The following is a 27457-nucleotide window of genomic DNA, read 5'->3' as shown; positions in this document are numbered from 1 at the left end:
AAGTCTCCTGTTATATACAAATAACCCTATTCTATCCAGATTTAGTTTTCCTCTGAGGTTGTCAAACCTAAGCCTGCCTTTTAGACTCATATTACACATCCATCGTATTATTCTCATATTATTTCTCTCCATTCAGCACATGTCCCCAACACTCACTGGCCAGGGCCACAAGTTTGCATAAAATAAAATTAGAACTGTATTTACTGTAGTTATTAAGGATTGTTATCGCAAGAAATACCTAAAAATTTAAGTTTTAGAATAAAAAAAATAAAAAAATCCTGTTTTTTTTTAAATTTTATTTTATTTTTTCCTTTAAACAAATTTAACAACTTCCTTTAGATCCCAAATAACAGCATCATCAGAAACGCCAGATGGAATTGTGTCTTGAGGTTTACAAAGTAACAAAGAATTTAGTCCAGCATTCTTGGCACCAAAATAATCATTGGTTGGATCATCACCGACATGTATGGTTTCGGAACTACTAACAGAAGCCAATTCCAAAGCTTTGTGAAAGATTCTCGGGTCAGGTTTAGCCACTTTTTCTGTGGATGACATGACGACAAAATCAAAATAATGAATCAAAGCCAAATTTAAAAGCACTTTGGTTAAGCGTTCATCATAGTTTGATATGACGCCTAGTTTTAAGTCTTTCTCTTTCAACAGTGTCAGGGCTTCGTGTGTGCCAGGAATCACTTCCCAGCCTTTGTTTGTACAAAAATGCAAGTACAAATGGCTGGCGATTTGAGCCATAGTGTTTGCCTCCAGTTTCTGCTGACCGCAGGCTGCAGTTAAACTCTGCGTGACGATTCTTCTCCACCATTCACGTGATGTCATTCCTTGTGTAGAACCATAGTTTGGAAATTCTGTGTTCATCTGATGCCAAGAATTCTTGAAAGCTAGATTGAGCACTTTGTCGTCTGCATTAACACCATACAGCTTGGAGATATGAGTGTATTGCTGTCCAACGCTGCCAATTACACGGATCAACGTATTAGTTGCATCAAATGTCACTAATTTACATAAACTCATCTGAAAAAGAAATTTGAGAAAAGCAAGAAAAAATCAATGTACACAAATATTTGAGAAATTCAGTAATATTTATAAGTACTAATTACTTTGTAAATAATATACAAGATGTTTATACTACTTGTATCCATCAAACTATTTTCTCATCTTGAGTGTTATTAGTGCGACGTTTCGATCGGATTGTCCTTCGATCTTCATCAGGCATATGTCGGTTGTTGTTTGGAAAAGAAAGGAGAAAAGTTACTGGTTCCGTAGATATATGCTAAAAGAAGAAAAAGAAAAATTACAAAGCAGACCAATCCTGGAAGTTAGTAACATTTGGAGCCTCTAATTCTAGAAAATTTGTACACCCTTAAAATTTTGGCGATGGAAGGGAGATAATCCCCCTGTAAATTTTTATTAGAGTTGCCTCCCCTTTATAAACCAATTTTTTTTTTTTTTTTTTTTTTCTCTCTCTCAGATTTGAAACAATAGTCCAAAAATGGAAACGGACTTACAGAAATATGAAAATATCTATGGAGCCAGTAACTTTCCTCCTTTCTTATCCAAACAACCGACATGCCTGATGATGCTCAAAGGATAATTCAAAGGAAACCTTGCACTAATAACGCTTAGGATGTGGCACAATAGTCCAATCAATACAAGTAATATAAACAATCAGCCTTCATCTCAAAAATTAACTTAATATACAGGATATTCTATTTATGTATATATTTTTTTATAAGAGAGTGGTCCATTTAGGCATATATTATTTTAAGTGGGTGCTACATTTAAGCGTACATTATTATAAGAGGGTGGTCCATTTTAGTGCACATTATTATAAGAGGGTTGTCGATTTCAGTGTACATTATTACAAGGAATTATTATAAGAGGGTAGTCTATTTAAGTGCACATTATTATTAGAGTGTGGTCCATTTAAAACAACGATCAATAAAAATGGGAGCTTTGGGAAAATTCAGTAATATTTATGAATAATTTTCTAAACAATATACAGGATGGTCCATTTAAGTATATATAATTATAAGTAGGCGCTATTTAATTTTATATTAACATAAGGTGGTCCATTTAATTGTACATTATTATAAGAAGCTGGTCCATTTAAAACAATAATCAATAAAAAGTCAGCTTTGAAGAAATTCAATAATATTTATAAATAACAGTTGCTTTCTAAACAATATGCAGGGTGGTCCATTGAAGAGTATACTATTAAATGAGTTGAAAAACAGGGCTGTCCATTATTATAAGGTGGTGGTCTATTTAAATGTACAAGAATCCAAGTTTGCCCAGCTGAGCAAACTTGAGTCTTTGTGCCGGAAAAATATCCAGTAAATAAAATGTTGTTTAGTAAATCGTTATTTTTTTGCATTATTTTTTTTTTTATTTTTATTTTTTTTTTTGCATTTCCATACATCAAACATGGATATAAATACCACTAAAACATCCGCTGGGTCATAAGCTTAATTTTGGTACCTTACTTGCCTGGGTGTGTTGCCTGTAGGCTGAGATAAACCACATCACACACACACACACACACACACACACACACACACACAAGGAAAATTTATAAGATATTATGAACCAAGTTATCACATTTCTGTGTATATTATTTTAAAACAGAGTGGTCCATTTCTGTGGGCACTCAATAAGTAATGCCCCTGACCTACTTCATATAGTAGTAGAGCAATGAAACTTGGCAGAGTTATAAGTCTTAATCCGATTCATAACTTGTATCATTTGAAACATTCAGACTTCTGTTTTCATCTCCATTGTTATTTGCACAACATTTAGGCTGATGTAACCTTCGACCTTCTTCAGGTGTATCTTGTCAATCTTGAACATCTTTCTGTCAAACTTGAGAATTTGTGCAGAATTTCGAACGGAACCCTTTAATTTATTTTATCCGTGGCATAACAGATAAAGTACTATATAATTCAGATGTAAGTGACACTTTTTTGAAGGTTGAAGGTTAGTGTGGGCGATACAAAGAATACAATTGCAAATTGCTTAGGACTTCTACCTGGTCATGATTGACAAAATGAGAGCAAGCTATTCCATGGATTAATAAACGGTTCCTTCTGAAATTCCACAGAGACTCCCGAGTTCGACAAGATACACCTGAAGAAGGTTGGAGGTTACATCAGCCGAAACATTGTAATAATAGTAGTTTGAATATTCCAAATCATATGAATTTACGTATTGTTAAGGTACTTATGAATTTCTTGTCTCCCTGTTTATATAGTCTGGCTTTTTCTAGTGTACATGCCTCTATTCCGAATTTGTAGGCATGGGCCGGCATCAGTGTTCTTTACAAGCCTCCGTACATTTTTGAAAAAATGCGCCAAACATAAGGACAAACTTCTATCAATTTAAATAATAAAATCCAAACAAATTTTTAAAGGTTGATTTTGGATTTACAATTTTTATTATCTCAATAGTCTTGTATTCTTTTATATGAATATATTTTTTTTATTATTGGAAACCTGTTATTAAAAAAATCCATTTAAACTTCATATCGCGTAATATTTGAATTTAATATCATTTAAAGCTTTTTAAAAATAATTATTTTTTAGAATCGTTTTTTTTGTTGTTGTTGTAATTCGAATAATTATATTACCAAGAAAAAAAAAATACCCAGAAAGCATTGTTTTGGGTTTTTTTTTAACATAATATTGAATTTATGTCAAACTTAATTTACAACTTTGAGGTAAGTGAAATAAATAACAGGATTTTATATATATAAAATACTATTTTTTAATTATTTGATCTTTTCAGCTTTAAAAAATGTTAAAACTTTTATCAACCCACATTAATTTTGCTTAGTTTTTGGACCATGAAATATAGAACACCTAAAAAGATATATATTTCTGCTAATATATTTAACGAAACCTACTTTTAATATGTAAGTTTATTTAATAATGATTGAATATCGAAAATTTTAGGAAAATATGATTATCATTTGATTTTTACTAGATTTTTAAGACATGGGTGTGTGAACAGCTTAAAAACGTCACTACATAGGAACGTTGTTTTAAAGCATCGATAATGTAAACACGATTTTTGTCTTGCATGTCTTGCATTTTCATTAATTTTGTATGCTGTAAAAATTTTTTTTAAAATATTAGCAGTTTATTTGAAGCTTTTTCTATTGAATGGTAAAAAGGTTAGGATGATAATATTAAATTAAATTACAATTACATCGTGTTACATATAGGGGGGGGGTAAAACTGTGGCGCGCGTTGGAGGTACCTAATATCATTTCAATTTAAATAATAAGAAAAACTAAAAGGAACAAGAAGTGAGTTCTAATCGATAATAATCCGATTAAAAAGAAAATGTAAAAAGAAACTAAAAGAAAAGTTAAATTCAAGTTTTACAATATATTTTTGTGACGAAATACTTTTTTAAAGTACACGCGAATTCATTTAAAATAAACCATTAATTCAAGTGTTGCTTGTTATGGATTTAGCTGAATACAATATTAAAAATCACTTTATTGGTACTTATGCACTTATGTTACCGGGCTAGTGGGTGTATTGTAACTATTCTATACTTTCACCTTTACTTCCAGATCCTGAGAAAATAAAAGCCATAAAAGATATGCCACGGCCAACACACATTAAGGGAGTGCAACGATTGGGAGGATTCGTGAATTATTTGGCAAAGTTTCTGCCCCACATCTCTGACGTGACGGCTCCAATTCGCAACTTAACAAAGGCGGATGTGCCATGGACATGGTCTCAAACCCATGAAGAAGCTTTTGAGAAAATCAAAAAGTTGGTGAGTGAAGCAACAGTATTGAGATACTATGACCCCAACAAACCATTGGTCGTTCAATGTGATGCAAGTGAGAAAGGAATGGGGGCTGCATTGCTACAAGAAGGTCAACCCTTAGCATATATTAGCTGAGCACTTACAGACACAGAAACCCGATATGCACAGATTGAGAAAGAACTATTGGCAGTGGTTTATGCCTGTGAGCGGTTTCATCAATACACATTTGGTCAACAGGTTACAGTACTGACTGTAGAAGCAATAATGAAAAATGAATTGGGGAAATGCCCAAAGCAACTGCAAAATATGTTAATGCATTTGCAAGTTTACAATGTGATTGTTCTATACCATCCTGGTAAGATGTTCCTAGCAGACACATTATCAAGGGCATACATTCATGGAGTGAGTAACACATGTATCGATGATGATGATGCCCAGGAAACAGAATATATTCCAGTAACAGAGAGAAGGTTGCTCGAATTGCGCTCAGCCACAAAAGAAGACAGATGTATGCAGATGTTACAGCAAGTAATTGTGGAAGGATGGCCAGAAGACAAAGTAAATCTTGACTCAGAGGTGAGACCATATTTCAGCATGCAGAATGAAATGACGGTACAAAATGGATTAATATTCAGAGGAGACCGAGTAGTAGTACCAACAACACAGCGAGCAGTGTTAAAAGAAAAATTGCATTCCACACAACTAGGGGTCGAAAGATGCCGCAGAAGAGCAAGAGAATGCTTGTACTGGCCAAATATGATTAGTAACATCAGAGACTGTCTCAAAATGCCCAACATGCAGGAAATATGAGGTAGCCAATCCTGCAGAGCCTTTAACGGTTCATGAAATTCCAGAGAGACCCTGGGCAAAAGTAGGAGTAGATCTCTTTAGCTTTGCAGATAGGGATTATCTCTGCACCGTTGATTATATGAGTAATTTCTGGGAAATTGACCATCTCCCGACTACACAAGCTAGAATGGTGATCACTAAACTTAAGCACCCTTTTGCACGACATGGGATACCAGATCAGGTGGTCACTGATAATGGACCACACTTTAGTAGTCAAGAATTCTCCACCTTTGCAAGAAAGTGGTGGTTTGCACATACACCCGTCAGTCCTTACAATAGCAAGGCAAATGGAAAAGTAGAATCTGCTGTAAAGATGGCAAAGAACCTTTTCCGGAAATCAATGGAAGATAAGGCTGATCCATACCTAGCGATGCTGGATCACAGGAATACGCCAGCCAAGGGTCACTCATCACCTGCGCAGAAGCTAATGTCAAGAAGAACAAGGACACTTCTTCCAACCAGAGAGGACCTACTCAGACCAGAACTACACAAAAATCTAAGCAAAACAGTTAAGTGGGACAGCAGAAAGCAAAAGCATTATTTCAACTAGAAAGTAAAACCACTTCAGCCAGTGCAACATGGAGATGTGGTACGTATTAAACCACACATAAAAGGTCAGTGAGAGTGCAAGAAGGCAGTTGTGTGGCAGAGACAAAGTTGATGGGGAGTTGCTCCAACGTAATAGGGTGGATTTTAAAAAAAACAGCAGAAGCACTCCCATCACCATCATTGATCCTTCAGTCATACCAAATGCCTAGCAAGGAGGCATCAATAACTGAACATCCAAGTACAGAAGGGGTTTATAATTCGCAAACACCTCGGCTCGAAAGTAATAGAAGAGAAGGAATGAGGCCAGTGACACCATCCCCAACAAACCAAAATACTGAAGGAATCAGGATAACACGTTCAAGGAGACTAATAAGGAATCCAGCTAGATTCAAAGACTATACAAACTAATTGAGTCCAAGTGAAAAGGGCAGAATAATCCCTGTTAGGCCGGAGGGTAGTCAGCCCAGTGAAAGCCTAGGTCACAAGGACAAAGTATTGTTTTGTTTTTGTATTTTAGTTATTTTGTGTTTTTTGTTAGTGAATCTTTTTTCTTTGTTGTTGTTCTTAAAAGGGGGAAGATGTTGTATGAGGAACTAATCTTCAGGTTACACCGCTAGAGTAACGTCCCTTGGCAGTGACAGACCTGTATGGTAAATAATGGCGTGAGAATAAAATAAGATGCCAGTAAACCAAGTGTACGTGTTGTGTTGTTTTCAATAATGAAACGAATGGAAAGAAGGAAACAAAACTCAATTGCTGGATAAAATAAACGTGTCATTTATTTTCTGTTGAAAAATGAATGTTTTAGGTGTAACTCGTGTTCATGTCCGCGCATGGAAAGAGGAGTGAGTAATGTAGTGGAACGAGAAATGGTAGTCCAGCGTGTAGACACAGAAAAAGATAGAGGGTTGCCATCAGGCCACTAGCTGTGGATGCAAACTTGTCTGGTTGATGGACCAAAGCAAAAGGGAAAAAAGAGTGAGAAAGTCAATCCAGTTGATGGAGAGAGAAAGCGTATAAAGTGTACGTACTGTCTGAAAAATAAATATGTAAATAAAGTGGTGAATGTTACCGTGCTATTTTTTTTTTAAAATAGTATTTTCAAGTTAAATTCAAGTTTTACGATATCTTTTTGTTTATTAAATTGTTAGGTGACGCCCACCAGCCTGGTAACATAAGTGCATAAGTATCAATAAAGTGATTTTTAATATCGTATTCAGCAAAATCCATAACAAGCGACATTTTTTTTTTTTTTTTACAAAGGAGGTACCACTTATCAAGGCTCAGAGGCTACTGGAGAATAAGGGTTAATGAGTGTACAGGAGAACATCTTGTAGTCATCTTTAATAGTGGAAATTTGGTAAATTGGATTAATTAAGGGTAGACACTGCCAAAAATGGCCGAAAAATGAAGTTGTTGTTTTTAAAACGAAATTACATTTATTAAAATCCATTATTTCTGAGTAACTTTTTTTTTCCAAAAAGATAAAACCCTGAATTTTATCATATAGAAAGCAGAATAATGTAAAACTTTTTCTACTATTTTTAATTAAATTTTAAATGCTAAATTTTCCCTGAAAGTTAACAATTGACATTTTTTGTCTTGCACAAAAGCGTATATATATAAATAGTTAAAAAAAAAAAAAAAGGGTTTTTGAAAGAATTTGTTTATTTCTTGTCTAACTAAGATTTAGGGTGATTTTCTATGAGAATATGCAAAAATATTATAATATAAGTACCTGGATTTCAAATAATTCCACTTATTCATATAGGCAACCAGTTACTTCGCGTCGATTTGATACAATGTTTACATTTGTACTTGATAAAAAGCAAACTACGGAAGACCAAACAGGCCAAAAAAAATTTATTTTTCAGTGATGAAAATTTCAATGTATTATTAACGCTGAAGCTGGCCAGTACCAGATGGGTGACCATTTGTACGAGTTTGGTTTTTAATGTGTATGTGTGTGGGAGTCAGGCTCCCCAAAATGGGGGGGGGGGCAATTTAAAGCAGAATAAAAAATATTATTTCAGCGCGTTTGGTTCACCGTAGTCGAAAGGCGGCAAACGTTTTCAAACGGGGTCGAGAAAATGGTGATATTTTTAACGCAAAGGGCACAATATTTATCGATTTTATTTTGTATCGATTCTTCAAAGCATTCCTTGTTTAATAATGGCCATGCATTATTCGGTTCGCTAAAAAAAAATTGTTAATTTATTTATCAAAGATTTTAAAATGGCTTTTTTTCATATAAATATTTTTTTTTAAATTTGTTTTGTTTTGCTTAACTTAAATTAATTATTTTACTTAACATATTCACCAAATTTCACACTTCAAAACTCAAAAGCGGAATAATTAAACAATCGAAGTTCTGATATTCAGACGTCAAAATAAGGTATGCAAACAAGTTTTTTTTTTTTTAATCTATAATCTTGTCCCTTACAACAAGACAATATGTATTGTTCGGTTTCAGATGATTATTTTAAGCATATTTGGAACACCCCTCAAAACAAGGGGGGGGGGGGGTAAGCAAATATATATATATATATCATTTATGAAAAATAAGTACACTGTTATAAAGTTCATTCTTCTCTTAATAATCGCTGAAAATTTTGTATTGATTGGATAATTACCTAATTTTTGGTAGATTCTAAAAAAGACGGTCCGTCAAAAAGTACTTACTTAACACCCCCCCCCCAGTTTTGGCGGTGCCTAATTAAGGGGGATGGCTCATCAAGAATTTGTTCACACTGGACTTGTAGTCAGTTGGAAAGCAGGAAAACGGAACAGAGTTCCACGGGTGTGCAGTTAATTCCTTTTTCTCCCTCACAACCAAGATCTAGAACAGATATCTCTGATATTATGTTACCATCAGTTATCTGTACAAATTTGACTTGCACTTAACTGTTCGTCTGATGGACGAGCAGGTAATCTTGCACTGGTTTTAGGATGTTCCCGTCCCCATACATAAACTAGAAACATTTAATTTATCAACTAAACAAAAGCATCCATAAAACAGCAGCATTATACATTTATTGTCATAAATATATTCCATTGTTTACTTAAATGTTAACCATATTATCACCACCAAAACACTTTGATATGTGGCATATTAATGTAAACAAACATATTGTCCACAAAGCTGTACACAGATTCAATTGATTTAAGTTAAAAGTATCTAAATGATAGATATCCACACTATTGAGTATATTTTTATCATGAAACTGAACTTTTACAGTAAACCCCCATATTTATAAAATAGCCATGCATAATAAATGCAATTGCAGGTAAATATCCAGATCTTCTACAACAGAACACCGACCACTCTAATTTGTTTTTGTTTTTTTATACGTAATTGAGGTCGCTGACAACGAATCTGATAGTCAAATTTGGGGCAAATTTACTGTTTGCATGGTAACCCCTGAACCCACGAACTACTTTCCACCATTTTGCAGCTTCCGTTTACGCTACGCGCGTGCTCTGCAGCATGAACGACGTCTTGCTTCACCTAGCAAACTGCCTTCTCACATGGCGTACCAATCAAAAAATTACGGACTGACATTTTTTTAATGACTTTACAGTTAAAGAAAAGTACAACAAATTGGGGGACCTTTTTTTTTTTTTGTCTCACGTAGTTTTTAATGCGGTTTACAAAAACATAAGCACCAAACATCTTTATGTTTTTCATTCTTTTTTTTTTTGCGGGAGGGGGATTCAATTATAGAACTTATGTGGCTTAATAGGTGCTTCTGCAGTTTAGTTAACCGTTTTTCCGTAAGTAACGCACCGACATTTACCAATTAGAACACCATTTAACATTTTTCGAAGATTTTGGGGTGTGGTGTTGGGGCGCGCGCCCCCTCATGTAAACAGTAAAATCTTTGAAAAATGTTAAATGGTGTTCTAATTGGTAAATGTCGGTGCGTTACTTTTTGAAAATTCTATGTTCCAGGAAAAAAAAAACAGATAAATTACTTGGAGTGCTTTCCTTTTCTTGTTTTATTTCTTTTTTGGCTAATTTTAAATTTTCGACCCAAAAATGCTACAATGTATTTTTGAAAATTGGAAAATTCTACGTTCTACCCCCCCCCCCCCCAACGTAGTTTGCTTGGTGAAGCCGTCGGTTATGCTACAGCGCGCACGTGCGTAGTGTAAACGGAAGCTGCAAAATAGTGGAAAGTAGTTCGTGGGTTCAGAGGTTAATACCATGCAAACAATAAATTTGCCCCAAGTTTGACTATCAGATTCATTGTCAGCGACCTCAATTACAAATTGGAGTGGTCGGTGTGTTCTGTTGTAGCAGATCTGGATATTTACCCAATTACATAAAGGCAATACTTATAAAAGTACAATTTGAATGAATGGTTATTTTATTGATACTACACCGTGATCACGTGATTAAAGTTTAAGCAGACGAAACATTGGGAGTCAAAAGAGTAAACAAAACCCTAATAATCAAAAAAGACGCAAATATTTGGAAACTAACCGCTTCAATATAGCTCAGTCAACATTTTCAATATGACGAAGAATGTCAACAAGTAGAAACCCACCAAATAAATGTAAAACAAAAAATAAAGTTTCCAATTTGACCTTTTTTAGCCTTTTTCAAATTTGGCTTCAACCGATTGTCGTCGTCTGACGGTGTCATATTCTAACATGTCCCTTTTAGTAATTAAAGGGTAAGAGATTATTTATACAACCTAAAATGCATACCTCCCTATATTTTTATGGTGCTAGTGTACTTACTGATCCGCGTTATTTTTTTAATCGTATTTCCAAGTTTAATTAAAGTTTTATAATATGTTTTTTGGGGTTTGTATTACTGTACACAGATTCGAAAAAGTTGTCAAAAAACAAATATATAACAAATAAATGTTATCAAAGGCAAGATAAGTTACTTTTCTACCTGACTGGATATGTTTTTCGTGTTTTTATTCAATGTAACATGTTTATTCAGCTCGAAAAGCATACAGTGTTTACCGATGTATTGGAAAATTCAAAATGGCGGCCGACTCTCTCTTTAACACGGTAAGTTCGGAAAAAGGTGTATTAAATAATAAACTAGACAAAATACTGTTAGAAATTCGCTCAATATATGTTACCGTGACATAACTTGACATATATTCGGTGTTTTTTTCATAGTATTATGTCTAGTTTATTATTTATAACACCTTTTCCCGAACTTACCGTGTTAAAGAGAGAGTCGGGCGCCATTTTGAATTTTCCAATACATCGGTAAACAATGTATGTTTTTCGAGCTAAATAAACATGTTATATTGAATAAAAATACGAAAAATATATCCACTTTTGTAGAAAAGTAACTTATCTTGCTTTTGATAACATTTATTTGTTATATATTTGTTTTTTGACAACTTTTTCGAATCTATATGTACAGTAAACCCGCTTTTTAAATGATAACGTTATTATTTCAGCACGGATCAATAAGTGCACTCACTAGTACTATTTTTATTATAAAAGTTTGAGTAAAGCCCTTTTTTTTTCTTTTTTTTTTTTTTTTTTTTTTGCAGCCGCCAAGACCGCAGAAAATCTTTTGAATGCCCTGATCAACATAGGATCTTGAAGAAAGCCGGGAAATGTCCCTTCTATTGAGGAGGTGGGGGGGGGGGCATAACAAAAGTGTAAATAAACAATAGAAAAAAAATAGAAGGTCACTTACTGTCAATTTTTTTTTTTTTTTTTAAATGCTAATTTTTATGAGATTTTTAAATTTTACATTCCAGTTTTTCCGTTTATGGATAATTAAGTTAATATTTTTGAAAGCCACTTTTTTTCTGTCGCTTCTTTTATAAAAAGGAAGTCTTTCTCAAGTTCTTTCATTGAAGACAGCGAAAATCGGTCGTAAAGAAAAGGTGAACTTATACCGGTGTCTTTTGAAAATAGTAAACAATACAGAAATGACCGAACGTAAACGATGCCCTCCTCCACCCCACAATCAGTTAAAAACTATCTAATTTTATTTGGAGCTTATTAAGATACAGTCGACAGATCGATTTTTAAAAATATGTTGTTTTAAGCAAAAACAATATTACGTACTTCATTGTCATGCTGAAAATAGTAATATATCAAAAAATTACGAAAAATCACCAAGTAGAAATTTATTTGGTAAATTTTTACGACGTGCCCCCCCCACTGCCCCACTGCCCCAGTGTATTATAAACACTTCAACCTTCCCATGTTAAGAACGGCTTTCGAAACCTCGAAAGCCGTTCTTAACATGGGAGTCACGGTGGCCACGGTAAAATCACATTTTTCTTAGACGTTATAAAGTAGGGAGTAGGAGGCTAAACACATTGGGACATAACTCCGAACGGAATATTTTAGATTACTTGTGTCATGGCGGCAATATTTGTTGTCTATAGCGATTTTTTTTTTTTTTTTTTTTTTTACCAAAAACACAATAGCACTTGTTCTACTCGATGAATTTTCGTAATTTTTGGATAGATTACTATTTTCGACATGACAATTAAGTATGCAATATAGTTTTTGCTTAAAGCAATATATTTTTAAAAATCGATTTGTCAACTATAGCTTAACAAACACCGGGTTTGTATTACTGTACACATAGATTCGAAAAAGTTGTCAAAAAACAATTTCTACCAAAGTGAATATAATCTTCGTGTTTTTATTCAATGTAACATGTTTATTCAGCTCGAAAAACATTCAGTGTTTAACGATGTATTGGAAAATTCAAAATGGCGACCGACTCTCTCTTTAACACGGTAAATTTGGGAAAAGGTGTTATAAATAATAAACTAGACATAATACTATTAAAAAACCACCGAATATATGTCAAGTTATATCGCGGTAATATATATTGAGCGAATTTCTAACAGTATTTTCTCTAGTTTATTATTTATAACACCTTTTCCCAAACTTACCGTGTTAAAGAGAGAGTCGGGCGCCATTTTGAATTTTCCAATACATCGGTAAACACTGTATGTTTTTCGAGCTGAATAAACATGTTAAATTGAATAAGAACACGAAAATTATATCCAGTTTGGTAGAAAAGTAATTTATCCTGCCTTTGATAACATTTATTTGTTATATATTTGTTTTTTGAGAACTTTTTCGAATCTATGTGTACAGTAATACAAACCCCAAACACCTTTTATTTGTTTACTAGACGGGGAACAGTTGTGGGAACATGATGAGAATTAGCAGCGAACCGGATGTTAACGTATCCACCATGAGAGACAAAATGAAAAATCATCTTTTGCACATGGCTCCACGCATCGCTTTCGCTTGGGAAGAAAATAAGATAACCACAAAATAGTTATCAACCAATGGCAGAGCTCTGCGCCTAAAATAAACACCTCAAATAGCACAGTCACTGGGAGCCGGTTTGCCACTATAAAACGAGGGTTTTAGGGAACCAGGGGAGGGAAGAGGAAAAAGAAGACGAAGACGCCGGGCTGCTAGCTGCTGATGAAAAAGTCACCCGCTTTCCAGTTACAAGCCAGGACACGCATCATCACCGACAGCAGGATGACCGGCCTACCCTAACCACCTCCATCGTCCAAAAGATAAGTTACGTTTACGAACATTCATTCCTTGTCAATTCATACATACCTACAAACATTTTACGAACATTCATTCCTTGTCAATTCATACATACCTACAAATAGTTTACGAACATTCATTCCTTGTCAATTCATACACACCTACAAACATTTTACGAACATTCATTCCTTGTTAAATTGTACATACCTGCAAACATTCTACGAACATTTCACCGTCATACAAACTGTCAAATATCTCCATCGGACAATCCATTCTTCGTTAAATCACATTCCATCCTACGAACACTTTGCCTCTTCTAATACAAGTTGTTAGTAGTAATTAAAATCGGTTCTCAACCTTCAATATTTGTCTGTCTTTAATTATATGGAGTCAGAATCTGCACACTTCCAACGTTGTTCATTTCATGTATTCTTTGTTGTGACCTCTATGGCATCCTTTTCCACCCCTAATCGTTTTATAAATACCGAGGCCATACAGTCGTAAAATACGCTTAAATATATTTTAATTCATGAAGATTTCGTATTTATTATTACAGAGCCAATTCTCAATTGAATATTATATTGTACCTAATATATAGTACTGATTTCAAAAGATATTTTTTAATTGTGCAAGGTATTTATCTCCCCTGTTTTTGCTCCCAGTCAGTAGCAAAAAATGAACATAACAATTACAACAAAGCATACCTCTAAAATCCGACAAAAATTTTATTCTTTCTTCGTTGCAAAAAAGGAGTTCTTAATTTGCATCTGAAAAAGAGCTGGCAACAATCTCGAAAGGTAATAGTCCATTATCTTCAGCAGGAACTGGTATTCTGGACCGCACAGTTTGAAGATCAGATTAATTACAGCCGTTTGAAGGTGGGTGGTATAAAGCCTTCTGATGAAGAGATTCAATTCTTTACTTCAGTCAACATTACAGAAGTTCATAATTAGTGTTCATTTGAAGGAAAAGTCATAAATCACAGGTCAATAATTCAGCCCTTAAAAAAGTCTCTGAGAGACACATATAATAATAACTGAGCCTAATAATTAAGGCTAAAATAAAGTCTCAAGGAGACGAAGGGTAGAGACGCCCAAATGCCTCATATCAATGGAGAGTTGAGTTCCTTCCTTCTCGTTTGGCTGCATGTCTGGAACTGAAGAAAAAGCATTCAACTTCCCATCAAGCACATTGCTCGGCGGTTAAAATGACCAATTTGATTGGTCTAAACACAACAGTGGGTGGCCAAATCAGCCAATGAGAGGCTTGCTTATAGTTGTAGAATTTCTCACAATAATCAGTTCCATCAACTAGAATCGAAACCAAAATATTTAACGCTCCAGCCACGTTCTCTGTTTAAGCTATTGACAGATAGATAAGAATGTGCTGTGAAGATAGTCGACAGATCGATTTATTAAATATGCGGTTTTAAGCAAAAACAATATTATTTACTTAATTTTCATGTCGAAAATAGTAATATATCCAAAAATTACGAAAATTCATTGAGTAGAAAATAATTTACTGTTAAAAGTAATTTTTACGGAAAATAGTGGGAAACTGCATTCCCCTAGATGTAAACGCCTTGAAGATTGCAAATACAAGAGACATAACTATCTCCCTTTTCGACATTTTAATGGCTGACGTTTTGTTTTAGACCATAGCGATAGACATATTTTACTAAAAACACAATAGCAGTTGTTTTACTCAATGAGTTTTCGTAATTTTTAGATATATTACTATTTTCGACATGACAAGTAAGTACTGTTGTTTTTGTTTAAAAACACGTATTTAAAAAAATCGATAACAAGCACCGATAATAAAGATTTGAATGAATTTGCACATACGCAACAGTTATAGAAATATGTCAGCAAGTTGAAATGAACATTTTGTATTTCAACTTGCCGACATATTTCTGTACATGTTATTCATCCATCAGCTACTTTTAGTGTCATGTGACCAGTAATTTAAGAGTTTATTGGTTAAATATTTTCACACAGTTACACACGCATGCAACATCTATTGCTTTTTTTGGTACTTGTACAGTTTAATCAAGACATTAAAAAAGGAAAATATCAGAAAAAAAAAGTTTAAATTGTACGTATCCGTTATGGAATGAAGTTCTCTGAAAAAAATTTCACTTAATTTTATCAAGTATTTTTTTTTTTACAGCGAAAAAACAATTTGTTATGATACCGAGCAAAAGGTTCGATTTTTAGGGAGAAAAGCTAGTATTAAAGATAGGGAGAGGGTGTCGGCGCTTTAAACTGAGTTATCTCCCCGTGGCGTTTCTAAAATCTAAACAAAAATTTTTTAAATTCCAAGATGTCTGCCTTCAGTGTGCTGCCATAAAAACGTGTTTTTCCGCTGTAAAAAAAACAAAACTACTCGATCAAATTAAGTGAAATTTTTTTTTTGGAAATCTTCAGTCCAAAACGGAAACGTACAATATAACCTTTTTTTTGATATTTTCAGTTTTTAATGTCTTGATTAAACTGTACAAGTACCGTTTTTTTATATAGATTTACTAGAAGATATACCCAGCGTTGGACGCCATTAAACGTAACGTTAAATTCCTTTTTAAAAAATTAAGTAAAGAGAAAAAATGGAAAGAAACTCAGACATGTGCATGCAAGTATTATGTTTTTTCCTAAACAGCTCACTTCTTGTAAGTAAAAAAAATATACTTGAAATGAGATCGAAACCAAAACCTAAAGGCAGTAAGTCAAGTACGATAACCATTACACCAGCTTGACATGATCCTTAAAAAGTCTTTTCAAACACCGTGAAATAGTTGACAAACAGATAAAAATCCGATGATCCCCAAGTATCAATTTTTCAATTTTGACCTCTGAGCAGCTCTTTTTTCTGGATGAAAACTGATTAAAAAGATTTTCACATGTCTGAATATCCTATATACTAAATTTTAAGCCTGTAGATAAAAAATTCATCGAATATATAGGTTGATAAATGTCCTTACACACACACACACACACACACACACACACACACACACACACATTTTCACTTTTATAAATATACAGTAGAAATTGGACAAAATAGTAATCGTTAGTAATTTGAAATTTGGTGAATTTGTTAACTTATATGGAACGGCTCATCAAAAACTTTTTTACATTACCTTGAAGACAACCATATTGTAATCAGCTGGAAAGCAGGAAAACAGAAGACAATTCCATAGGCATGTAGTTCTAATAAAGAAGCTTTGCTCATGGAATCTACATTTAGGTTTAGGTACAGGTAAAGAGTGGGGGGAAATTATTGATAGTGATTTCTGCTAGACGGGTGTTTCTTGTGAAAGTTTGGCGAGGGAGGACCATAGATTGGAGCTCAGCCGAGCACTTGTCATGAAAATAACGATAAAGCAGAGACAAACTCGTAACATTTCTTCTGTGAGAAAGAGGTCACAGGGAAGAGAAAAGGACATCCCCTACAAGGCTACAAAGTCTATTTTGAACTCTATCAAGGCAGGATAAGTCCTTTCTAGCAGCTCCTGCCCAGATGTGGCAACAGTACTCCATCCTTGGACGTACCTGGCTCTTATATAGATAGAGAATTGCATCAGCAGTGAGATATCTACTGGATCGATAGAAGGATCCCACCATTTTTCCAGCAGCCTTGGCAACGGATTTAATGTATGTGTTCCACTTAAGATCAGGAGTAAAGGTCAAACCCAGAAGCTTGTCAAAACATGAGGCCTCCCCAAGACGAGAGCCATTCATTTAAATTGATGCCAGATGGGGATCAGAGCGTTTTATGATGTAAAGATAAAAGCTTGGTTTTAGATGCATTAAAAGTAACCAACCACTCCTTTTCCCATTGTACCACGTGCTCAAGATCAGAGGAGAGAGAATCAGAGAGAACTTGGTTGTTTACGGTCTTAGATGTGCTACCATAGATAGTAGTGTCATCAGCATAAATGTCTACGAATGATGTAAGGATGTGATTTGGAAGTCATCATCGGTTTTGTTTGAGTGAGTTAACCATTCCACATTGTGAACATTGAAGTCTCCACAGACATGAATATTAGCTGAAGGATAAGCAGATAGGACGTTGTCAATTTTCTCAGATATGCTTTTAAAGATAGTAACTCCGCTGTTGTGGGGGCGATAGAGAGCAAATATAAATGCAGTAGTTTGAGCAAGTGCAACCCAGGAGCACATATAGGGTAAGTTAGAATCTTCTCTGGAGATGTCCTTACCACATGGAAAGCCATCTTTTATATAGGCACATATTCCATGGCCATGGCGATCTTGGGGGTCAGATTTGGAAGTTAAGTTAGAGTATCCTTTAATTACGAACTCATCTAGGAAAATAGTCTGTCCAATGCCAGTTTCACTTAAAAAGAATATGTCTGGTTTAGTCTCTTGTAATTGGGTTTCAACCTCTGGAAGGTTAGAACATAGACCCCTGATGTTCGAGAAGAAGACATGGTAGTGGGGGTCTACATTAGAAGTTGGAGACTTGGGTTTAATCGTGTATTTTTTATTGAAACTTTTTATCATGGAGTTTTGGGAATTGTGGACTAGGTCAACTGACTTGCTTGAAGCAGGGCAGAGAGGGAAAGTAAGAGAGAAATAGAAATGAAGAAATATTTTTTTTGTAGCACATGAAAAGGTAAAGCCGTAACAATTACCCACTAATATGGCATCGAGAGGCCCCACCAGAAGCTACTGCATGGTCCAAAATCAATTCACCAAATGGCAATACAGCAGCCCCAGTACTTTGCACCTGCTGATAGGACAGCCTCCTTAGTGGTTAATCCAAGGTTCGGGTCCCTGACTATCAGGCCGATAACGTCAGCCCAGATAAAACGTTCATCTCGAGCACCCTTACTAGTGACATGACACACTCTTTAAAAATGTGTTTTCAAAGCGACTTCTACTTAATATAAGGAATGTGAACCATTCACACATGCGCAATCGTGAAACAGTTAGCAAACAAAGTTTCAACACTTCTTCTACATATTAATTTTTCAATTTTGACCCCTTAGAAGCCCTTTTTTTCTAGATGAAACCTGACTAAAAAAATTTCCACATGACTGAATATCCTATATACCGAATTTCAAGTCTGCATATTAAAAATTTGAGGTTGAGAAGTGTTCTTACACACACACATTCTTAATCTTATAGAATAACCAGAAGATATACCCGGTGTCGCCCAGTCGTAAAATACGCATAAATATTTTAATGAATGCAGAATTTTTATTTATTATAAACAGAAATAATGTAGGTATTAAACGTAAGGTTGAATTCTTTTAAAAAAATAAATGTAAAAAAAAAAACGAAAAAAAAAACGGAAAGACACCGAAACATGTGCCTGCGAGTATTGTTTCTTTTTTTTAAACAGTTCACTTCTTGTAAGCGAAAAAAAAATACTTGAGCTGAGATCGAAACCAAAACTTAAAGATATTGAGTCAAATACAATACCTATTACACCAGCTTGACATGACTTTCAAATAGTGTTTTCATGACCATGCATGCGCAGTTGTGAGACAGATGAAGACAGCTAAATGCATACCGATTTTTCAATTTTGAACCCCTAGCAGCACTTTTGGGCGGGAGGGGGATTGGATTCAAAAGTTTTCCACATGTGTGAATATCCTATATACCGAATTTCAAGTCTAGATTAAAAATTCGTTGAGTATATAGGTTGAGAAGTGTCCTCACACACACACACACACACACACACACACACATTCTCTTCTATAGAATATAAGATAAAATAAATTTTAATAACTTCACATTGAACACCAATCAGAAAGAGTTACAGTCAAGATTGTCTGCTGCTGTTTTAACTTCCGATTTTGCTCTGCAGACTATCACGTGCAGACTGTTCTGCACAATTATTGGAATTGCAGAAATTTTATTTTTTAAAACATAGTAAAAAAAACGATTGCGTCCCCTATCCTTCAAAAGATTATTACTCTCGTCAAAAGAGACAAAATTATAAAAAAAAAAAAATTAAGAAAACACAAAAAAAAAATTTGGTTACTTTTTTTCTATACTAAGATTCCAAAAATTGCTGATGGCTAAAAAATGAGTGATCATTTTATGTAAAATTTATGTAGGAAAGTGATGCCCGACTTTAAAATCTACCACTTTGTCAATGCTAAACTCCTTTCTGACCAACAGTATGGATTTAGGCAAGACTGTTTTACTGCGGATATCATAACTGTCATTTTGAAATGTGTTTACGAAACAGTGGACAAAGTTGGTTAATATCGTTGAAGTCTTTAGCAAGGTCTGACATGAAGATCTTCTCGTCAAAGTTAATTTGTATGTTATTAATGGATGAATATTTAAAATATCCAGATCCATCTAGGCTAAAAGAAAGATCCAGGTTGTCTTCCATGGCATAACATCCAAACAGCATCACATTAATGCATGTGTGCCCCTTGGACTGTTGTGCCATTCTCAGAATGTCATAACCATCTTTAAGTAATAATATCTAGCAATCTCAGGCTTGACAACTATTTGTCTTATATATCCAACAGGGTCAATAGAGAGCTTTATGTGTTACATATCTTGAGCTACTAAATTCCTTATGAATGACCTTTGTTGACTAGTCTTTACGAGGCAATGATTCATCCCCACTTGGAATACGGGCCTCTAGTCTCCATCGGAGTTGGCAAGGTGTTCTCTGATTCTCTTGCTATCAGATATGTACTACAGATTCACTGCCACAATCCTGTTCCCTCTGAATTATATGATCTGCTTGGATTAGATCTGTTGTTTACTTGCTGGAATGCAATATTTAATTCTGTTGCCTATAGATTTTTTCATGATTCTTGCCCCACCACAATGCTTAAATACAATCCTGTGCTGCGGTCGAACAGACCAAACTTGTGATATACATTCAGAGTATAAAAAAAAAAGCAGAAAATATTAACAATTGTTTATTTGAATAATTTAAACACGAAAACAAAAACAATTGCGATACTGAAAACGTACACAGTAAAACAATACATCCCCACCCATCCCATGTTAAATAATAATTTCTAAATAATAACGTTAATATTTCAGTGTGCAGGTCAAATTCTGCAAAAGTAGCAATTTGTGTTTATTTTATTTAATTGAAATTCATTATTGAGATGAGTATTATTTATTATTTTATTTAATTGGAATTCATTATTGAGATGAGTATTATTTAATTTTATTTTTACTGCAGACTGTTGTCCTCATTTTTCCTTGGTTGTTTCGCAACGTTTCGCCCAACTGTTCCTCTGGCCTTCGTCGGGTGGTGGCCGCGACCGGTCAGAGCTCTGGTTCCCCTGACTGCGTTCACTGCAGTTGCTGCCTTCCATGGCTGTTATCGTCTTGCCACGTTTTGGCCAAGTAAGTCTTAGGGGTCCATGGCGCAATTGATAAAGATGTTGAATCTCTACGGTTCCAGGTGAGAATTGTCTGAAGATAGCGGTTTCAATCCTATCCAAAGCCAGCCAGAGGCTTGCTTGGCCAGAGCGTGGTGGGACGGCAGTAGCTGCGGGGGCAGTGGTTGCAGTGAGCGCGGTCGGGAGATTTGGAGTTCCTCTCCGTCTCGGTTGCCACCTGGCGAGGGCCTGAGGAGTGGTTGGCCAGGGTGTCATGGGGCAGCTGGGAAGGGATGAGGATGGTGGTCCACAATGAAAATAAAATTGTGTTTATTTGTTTACGCTGTTATGGGTTTATGTTTATGTACACATGCACAACCGGAAGTTGTAAACCAGATGTGTCATTACAACACCCGTTGAAAGGTCATTTGAGTTTTATAATTATATAGATTTACCATATTATCCAATTGCTTCATTTACAAATAAACACTTTCTTTGTTTAGTTTTATGGCTCCAGGCAACGCCAGGTGGCCCTGCTAGTAAGTTATATAGTAAAGCAACGTTAATATATGTTTGCTGCCCTAAATCTTTTTTCCTTATTATTTTAATCACACAAAAGACATGTTAAAATATTCCTTACTTTAGGGATTAAGTTATTTTTTTTTAATCCATTTTAACTGCTTTAATTCCCTGTAATTTTCAATTAACCAACTCGCCTGTTTTTATAGTCTATTTCTCTTACCCTCTCAGTTGTAGTTGGACACTGTTATTTTATGTAACAGTTTTATGTATTCACTCAAGCTTCTGTCATTCTTTCTCTTTTTAGTAATAGTCAAAGATAATAAAGGTTGGTTGGTTTTTGTTTTACGGCATATCAAACCTTTTCGGGTTATTTAATGCCGAATCCAAAGATTTTGAAGAAAAGTATTTTTAATAGAATATATTTGTTGTTTTCACGTCGGTTTCTATTTAACCCATAGTTGGGACCCTAACAGGTACTACCACTCCGGGTCAGAGTGGACCTGGGAGCAATGGCAATTAAAGGGTGGCTCCACACTCCCCAAAGCCCACAAGCTGGGGCCTCACCACTGGATATAGTTTAAAGTCATATCCAGGACCCCCATTGAGGGACTTTTACCCTCTGCAGGGGGGCAGTTGGCGTATTCTAATGCCCCACCGACAGGGCCACCAAAGATAATAAAGAAATGAAAGAATAAAAAGATTGCAATTTCTATTATAAACAAGTGTTATATACCTACAAGCAGTAATACTATTTAACCTATAGTTGGAGAAAGGGAGAGGAAAGATACATATAGCAAACAAAGAGGCTAATATTGGATTTTGCTATGTTTAATTATTGGATTTGCAAATTCACTTTTTTTTTTTTGTATTAGCCAGAAGACTTGTCATTTTAGGAACTGTCCATTAGCAGATTTTTCTATATGAAAGTTATAGTTTGATTTAGTCTTAGCCCCTCCTGCCAGGCATTACCCCCTCCTACACTATAAAGCATTATTATAAAATATTTTGTAAATAGGTGAACTAATATGCAATTGAGAGAAATAACTTATCAAAAAGGGATGGAAGAATACTGTCGAAAAAAAAAATTACTCAAATTAGATTCTTCATGGTGTAATTGGTGACAATGGGAGGCTTGGGGTTGTAGGAGGGTTAGTTCTTCCTACTTTATTATTAATCAAAACAAAAACTGTTGATTGAATTAAATATGGAATAGATTAAAAATAAAATTTGTTTTCAAGAACACAGCCCATTACTTGCTCAAGTTGAGTGACAGAACGATTTTAAGTATATACTATTTGTAAAAAGAAAAAAAAAAGCTATTCACATCAAAGGCATAAAAGGAAAACTATTTTTTATATATTGTAGTTTTTGTCATTCACAAACTCCTAATGAGATAGAGCCCCATAACTATATGTATTAGGGGGGAGGGGGCTTTGCCCGCATAAAATATGCTTAAATATATTTTAATTTGTCCAGAGTTCGTATTATTTTGTATTATTAATATATTATTATAGTTGGCTTGCTGGCTTGCTGCATATATCCAATATATATTTTACCTCCAAGATGCCTGCCTTTGTCTGAGTTGCATGTTAAATTTAAAAAAAAAACAATTTTCTTTTCATTTTTTTTTTCTTTCTCTAAGTAAACTTTACTTGACACTCTAAATTCTAATAATTATTTCTACTGTATTCTGTAAGATTAATCCTCTCCTGAAAACTAACAATCTGCTCTACTCCCCAAGCTGTCACTAACACTCATCCCGGCTGTGCTATCAAAAAAGTGCTCCGCCGAAGTAGCTCCAGTTCTCTCCAAACTCTACAACAAATGCCTTAATGAATCTTGCTTTCCTGCCTGCTGGAAAACTGCTTCTGTGGTACCAGTTTTCAAAAATTCTGGCAAAAGAACTGACCCACTAAATTATCGCCCCATTAGCCTCCTCCCACTTTTTGCAAAAATATTTGGGTCCATAATTAACCAAGCTCTAGTCCATCACCTTATAGATGCTAAACTTCTGACCGACAAACAATATGGATTTAGGCAAGCCCGTTCCACAGCCGACATCCTAACTGTAATCTCTGAATGTATATACCATTCACTGGACAAAGCAGGGGAGGGTAGAGAGGTAGCTCTAGATATATCTAAAGCTTTTAACAGGATATGGCATGAAAGTCTTCTCAGGAAAATCAGATCATACAGTATCACTGGAAAAATACTTAACATAATTAAATCCTTCTTAGATAAGAGGAAAATTGATGGTCGTACATCTAAATAATATGATATAAATGCAGAAGTGCCTCTAGGGTCTATCCTTGGACCTCCTAATATTCATAAATGACCTCCCTGACAAAATTGTCTCTAAGATGGGTATATATGCTGATGATACCATGCTCTATAACAGACACGACAGGAAAACAAATGAACACATATCTAAAGAAATGGCAGAAACACTAGATGATGACCTCCAATCTGTAGTGGAATGGGGACAAAAATGGATGGTCACATTCAATGCTATCAAGACTAAACTTGTTTCCTTCAATAATTACAAATAGCAATGGCCAACGACTCTTTATTTGAGAGCACATCTTTCAAACTCCTTGGCCTAACGTTCACAGGAAACATGAGTTGGAACAATTACATTGAGAGCATTGCCTGGACCGTTGTGAAGAAGGTAGGTTCTCTCAACCGTGCTAGAAAGCTACTAAAGCCCGAAAGTATCCTGTACCTCTATAAGACCACCATTCACCCATGTATGGAGTATTGCTGTCATATTTGGGCTGGTGCATCTGCTACTAGTCTCTTGCTCCTAGACAAGGTTCAAAAGAGAGTCGCCAACCTAATAAGTCCTGAACTGGCATCTAAGCTTCAGCCTCTGTTCCATCAACGAAATATAGCACCCCTCTGCCTGTTCTACAAGTATTTTAATGGTGAATGCTCTGACGAACTGCAACCACTTGTAACTTGTAACCCCTCGACATAAATACCCCCGACAAACCCGACAAGCAGCAAAATCCCACCCCTTCACAGTCGAGATCCCTAGATGTAAGAGAGCCTTCTACTCCAGTAGTTTCTTCTCCAGAACCACTAGACTTTGGAATTCCCTTCCTGCTTCCCCAACTGTACTGACATGCAGAAGCTCAAGTGTAACGTGAACTGACATCTTGCTGCCCAACTCCCCATATAGTACCCCTGTAGCTTATGTTCCTGATAGTAACCCCCTACATCAAAGTGGCAATGTGTCTTGTTTGGGGTGAAAATGTACTAAAAAAAAAAACCCTCTGTATAATCACACTGGTGTTTGCTCAAAGATGTACCAGCGATCATTATTTGAATTCTTCAGACTACTGTTCTCAGTAGTCTTCCGTGTTATTTTCACAACATTTCGGTCGATGTAACCTCTCATCTTCTTCAGGTGTATCTTGTTTAACTTGGGAATCTGAACAGAATTTTGAACAGAATCTTCTATTTACTTTACAGGGGTAGCATATGCTTGTTCTGTCAGGTCCTAAGTAATTTGCAATTGTATTTTTCCGTCGCCACACTGAGAATTGAACCTTCAACCTTCAGGAGAATATCACTTTTACAATTAATTTTTCCAAATACCTAACCACTGTGCCATGGGTCCGCAAGGATCCATGTTGCAGTAGTTAGAAACATTCTTGAGTTTGGTAAGATCTACTTGAAAAAAGTCAGAGATTATATCAACCGTAACGTTGTGAAAATGATACTTAATATGAGAACGGTAGTTGGAAGGATAATAATCCAAATGGTATATGCTCATTCACATAATTCTGAGGCAGCACGTTCAGGACTGCAGAACACAATGCAAAAAGAGATTTTGTCCCTTAGTTTTGGACGCTACTGTATACATAGAGGAGACAATAAGAGTAGAAAATGAAGTCACAAAAAGTATATATTGGTATATACAGAATGATTCATTTATTTAATAAGGGTATACATACATTTAGTTGGGGGATAAAGAGGACTCTTTATACCAAGGTATTTCGGAGTCTAATGCTTCTCGTCAGAAGAGTAGATAACATGATGGGGATGGGACGTATAACGAGGGATTCATCAGGAACGAAATAAATAAATAAATTATTGATGTTGTTTGGGGGAAGAATATTGAACTCTTAAGATGTAGGAGGAGTAAATATAATATATATAAAGTGTAATGTAAAAAGGTATATAGGGCGTCCATCATAGTTTTAAAGAATGTGGGTAGTTTATGTGCTTAAACTCAAGGGGAAGAGATAGGGTAGGTTGGGTGGTGGTTCTATTTTATCAGTATGTAAGATGGGTAGTATCTATAGAGGGTTAACATGAGGAGGGGGTTTACGCTAAAATGTACGATTTTTATAATAATTTTGGGACGTTTTGATTGGTTGTTTAGCACAGCCATTGGTTATAAAAATGATTGGCGAATCCATTCGTCTCATACCCCCATCACAAGTCAAAAACTTTTTGCTGAGTAGGAATATATCACGTGTAACTGTTACCACAACATTACCTATAAAAGGACTATGGCTTATGGCGTAATCTTATGAGATTAATTAAAATGGTGGGGTGGATTACATGGGGGTCTGTGTAGTAAGGTTTTAATTTAGTAAGATAGGGGAAGAACCGACAGTGAAGTAAGGGGGTAAGTTATGAGGGCGTATAGAGTGGGTAGTTGTAAAAATATAATAATTTTCGAAAGATAATATATAGTAAGAGTCCTAAGGGTTGCGCTGTTACTAGGAATTAGAAAGGGTGAATATATGGCAAAGGTATAAAGATAGGGAGTAAAGTTGATAATGAGACTAACTAGGATGTAAAGAATAGAGCGGTGGAATGATAGGAGCGAAAAAAAAAAAAATGTTAGTAAAATGTAGAGACGGAGTTGGAGAAATAGAATAAATGTATACAAAAGTAAAACACACAAAGTATATATAGAGGTCCTGGATATGACCTTAAACTATATCCAGAGGTGAGGCTCCAACTTGCGGGCTTTGGGGAGTGTGGAACCACCCTTTAATTGCCATTGCTCCCAGGTCCACTCTGACCCGGAGTGGTAGTACCTGTTAGGGTTCCAAATATTGGTTAAATAGAAACCGACTTGAAAACAACAAATATATTCTATTAAAAAATTTTTCTTCAAAATCTTTGGATTCGGCCTTAGATAACCTGAAAAGGGTTGATATGCCGTTAAACAAAAACAACCAAAAGTATATATAGGGGTAACCAGCAGAGCAGAAAGTTCAGTAAATGAAATAATATCCCGATAGAGGCAAATCTTTTCGCCAGGGATTATGCAGGCAAATGTCAAGATTATAGTCTGGTACTCCTTAGATGCCCGAGACGAAAGTTATTCATGAACAAAACAAAATATAAATAACAAATTACGTGTAGGTTCTTATTTGACGAGACTGTGTAATCCCTGCATGGACATTCGATGAAGTGTGTTATTGATGGTAGTGAAAAAGATTTGCAGGATGAGAAAATTACCTCTGCCTTAAAAAAGGATGATGAAAGAACTGGGGAGTTTGTTATTTCCAAGGTTGGTCTTAATATTTCCACATTTGTCGTATGTTGTCCTTATTACAAGGTGCCGTGTGTTTTCCGGGGTGTAATGTTATTATAGTACTTTAATCCTTGGCGTATGAAAAATACGAGATGTGAAAAGAAAAAATGGGGAGTGAGCGTTTTGGAGGTTTACTATTGGAAGTGGTGGGGGGCGTTCACTCGACTAGCTAAGAAACTAAAAAGGCTTACCTTAAAGGGTCTGGGGTCCGACAGGACAAGGAACAGTGTGTGACGCAAGCATGAAACATGTACTCAAACTTGAATCCTCTGCAGACACACAAGCTCGCTACTTTTAATCCGTCTTCTTTCAAAAGCAGCGGGATGTAATTT

At 35.3% G+C, this 27457-nt stretch overlaps 1 protein-coding gene across 4 annotated transcripts; it reads right to left on the bottom strand.

Annotated features, from left to right (window-relative positions):
• Nucleotides 1-281: 281 nt before the first annotated feature.
• Nucleotides 282-27457, bottom strand: LOC145241377 (haloacid dehalogenase-like hydrolase domain-containing protein 3). Of its 4 annotated transcripts, none has more exons than XM_080104259.1 (2): nt 27317-27457; nt 282-1029 (listed from the first exon to the last, which is right to left on the bottom strand). In XM_080104259.1, the coding sequence occupies exon 2, from the start codon at nt 1027-1029 to the stop codon at nt 313-315; it is 717 nt and encodes a 238-aa protein (XP_079960385.1). In that variant the 5' UTR covers nt 27317-27457; the 3' UTR covers nt 282-312. The 4 variants fall into 4 exon arrangements, with proteins under 4 accessions (XP_079960385.1, XP_079960388.1, XP_079960386.1 ...); XM_080104262.1 differs by lacking the exon at nt 27317-27457 and adding an exon at nt 14421-14869; XM_080104260.1 differs by lacking the exon at nt 27317-27457 and adding an exon at nt 11873-12256.

The sequence above is a fragment of the Euprymna scolopes genome, chromosome 20 (genome assembly GCF_053919585.1).
Source record: "Euprymna scolopes isolate OS-2025 chromosome 20, ASM5391958v1, whole genome shotgun sequence".
NCBI classification, from domain to species: Eukaryota; Metazoa; Mollusca; class Cephalopoda; order Sepiida; family Sepiolidae; genus Euprymna; species Euprymna scolopes.
Note: the sequence above shows the minus strand (reverse complement) of the source record. Positions and strands in the feature narration are given on the sequence as shown.

Excerpts from the sequence above, each read along its gene's own strand:
- LOC145241377 (XM_080104259.1), bottom strand. The coding sequence starts at position 1,029 with ATGAGTTTATGTAAATTAGTGACATTTGATGCAACTAATACGTTGATC.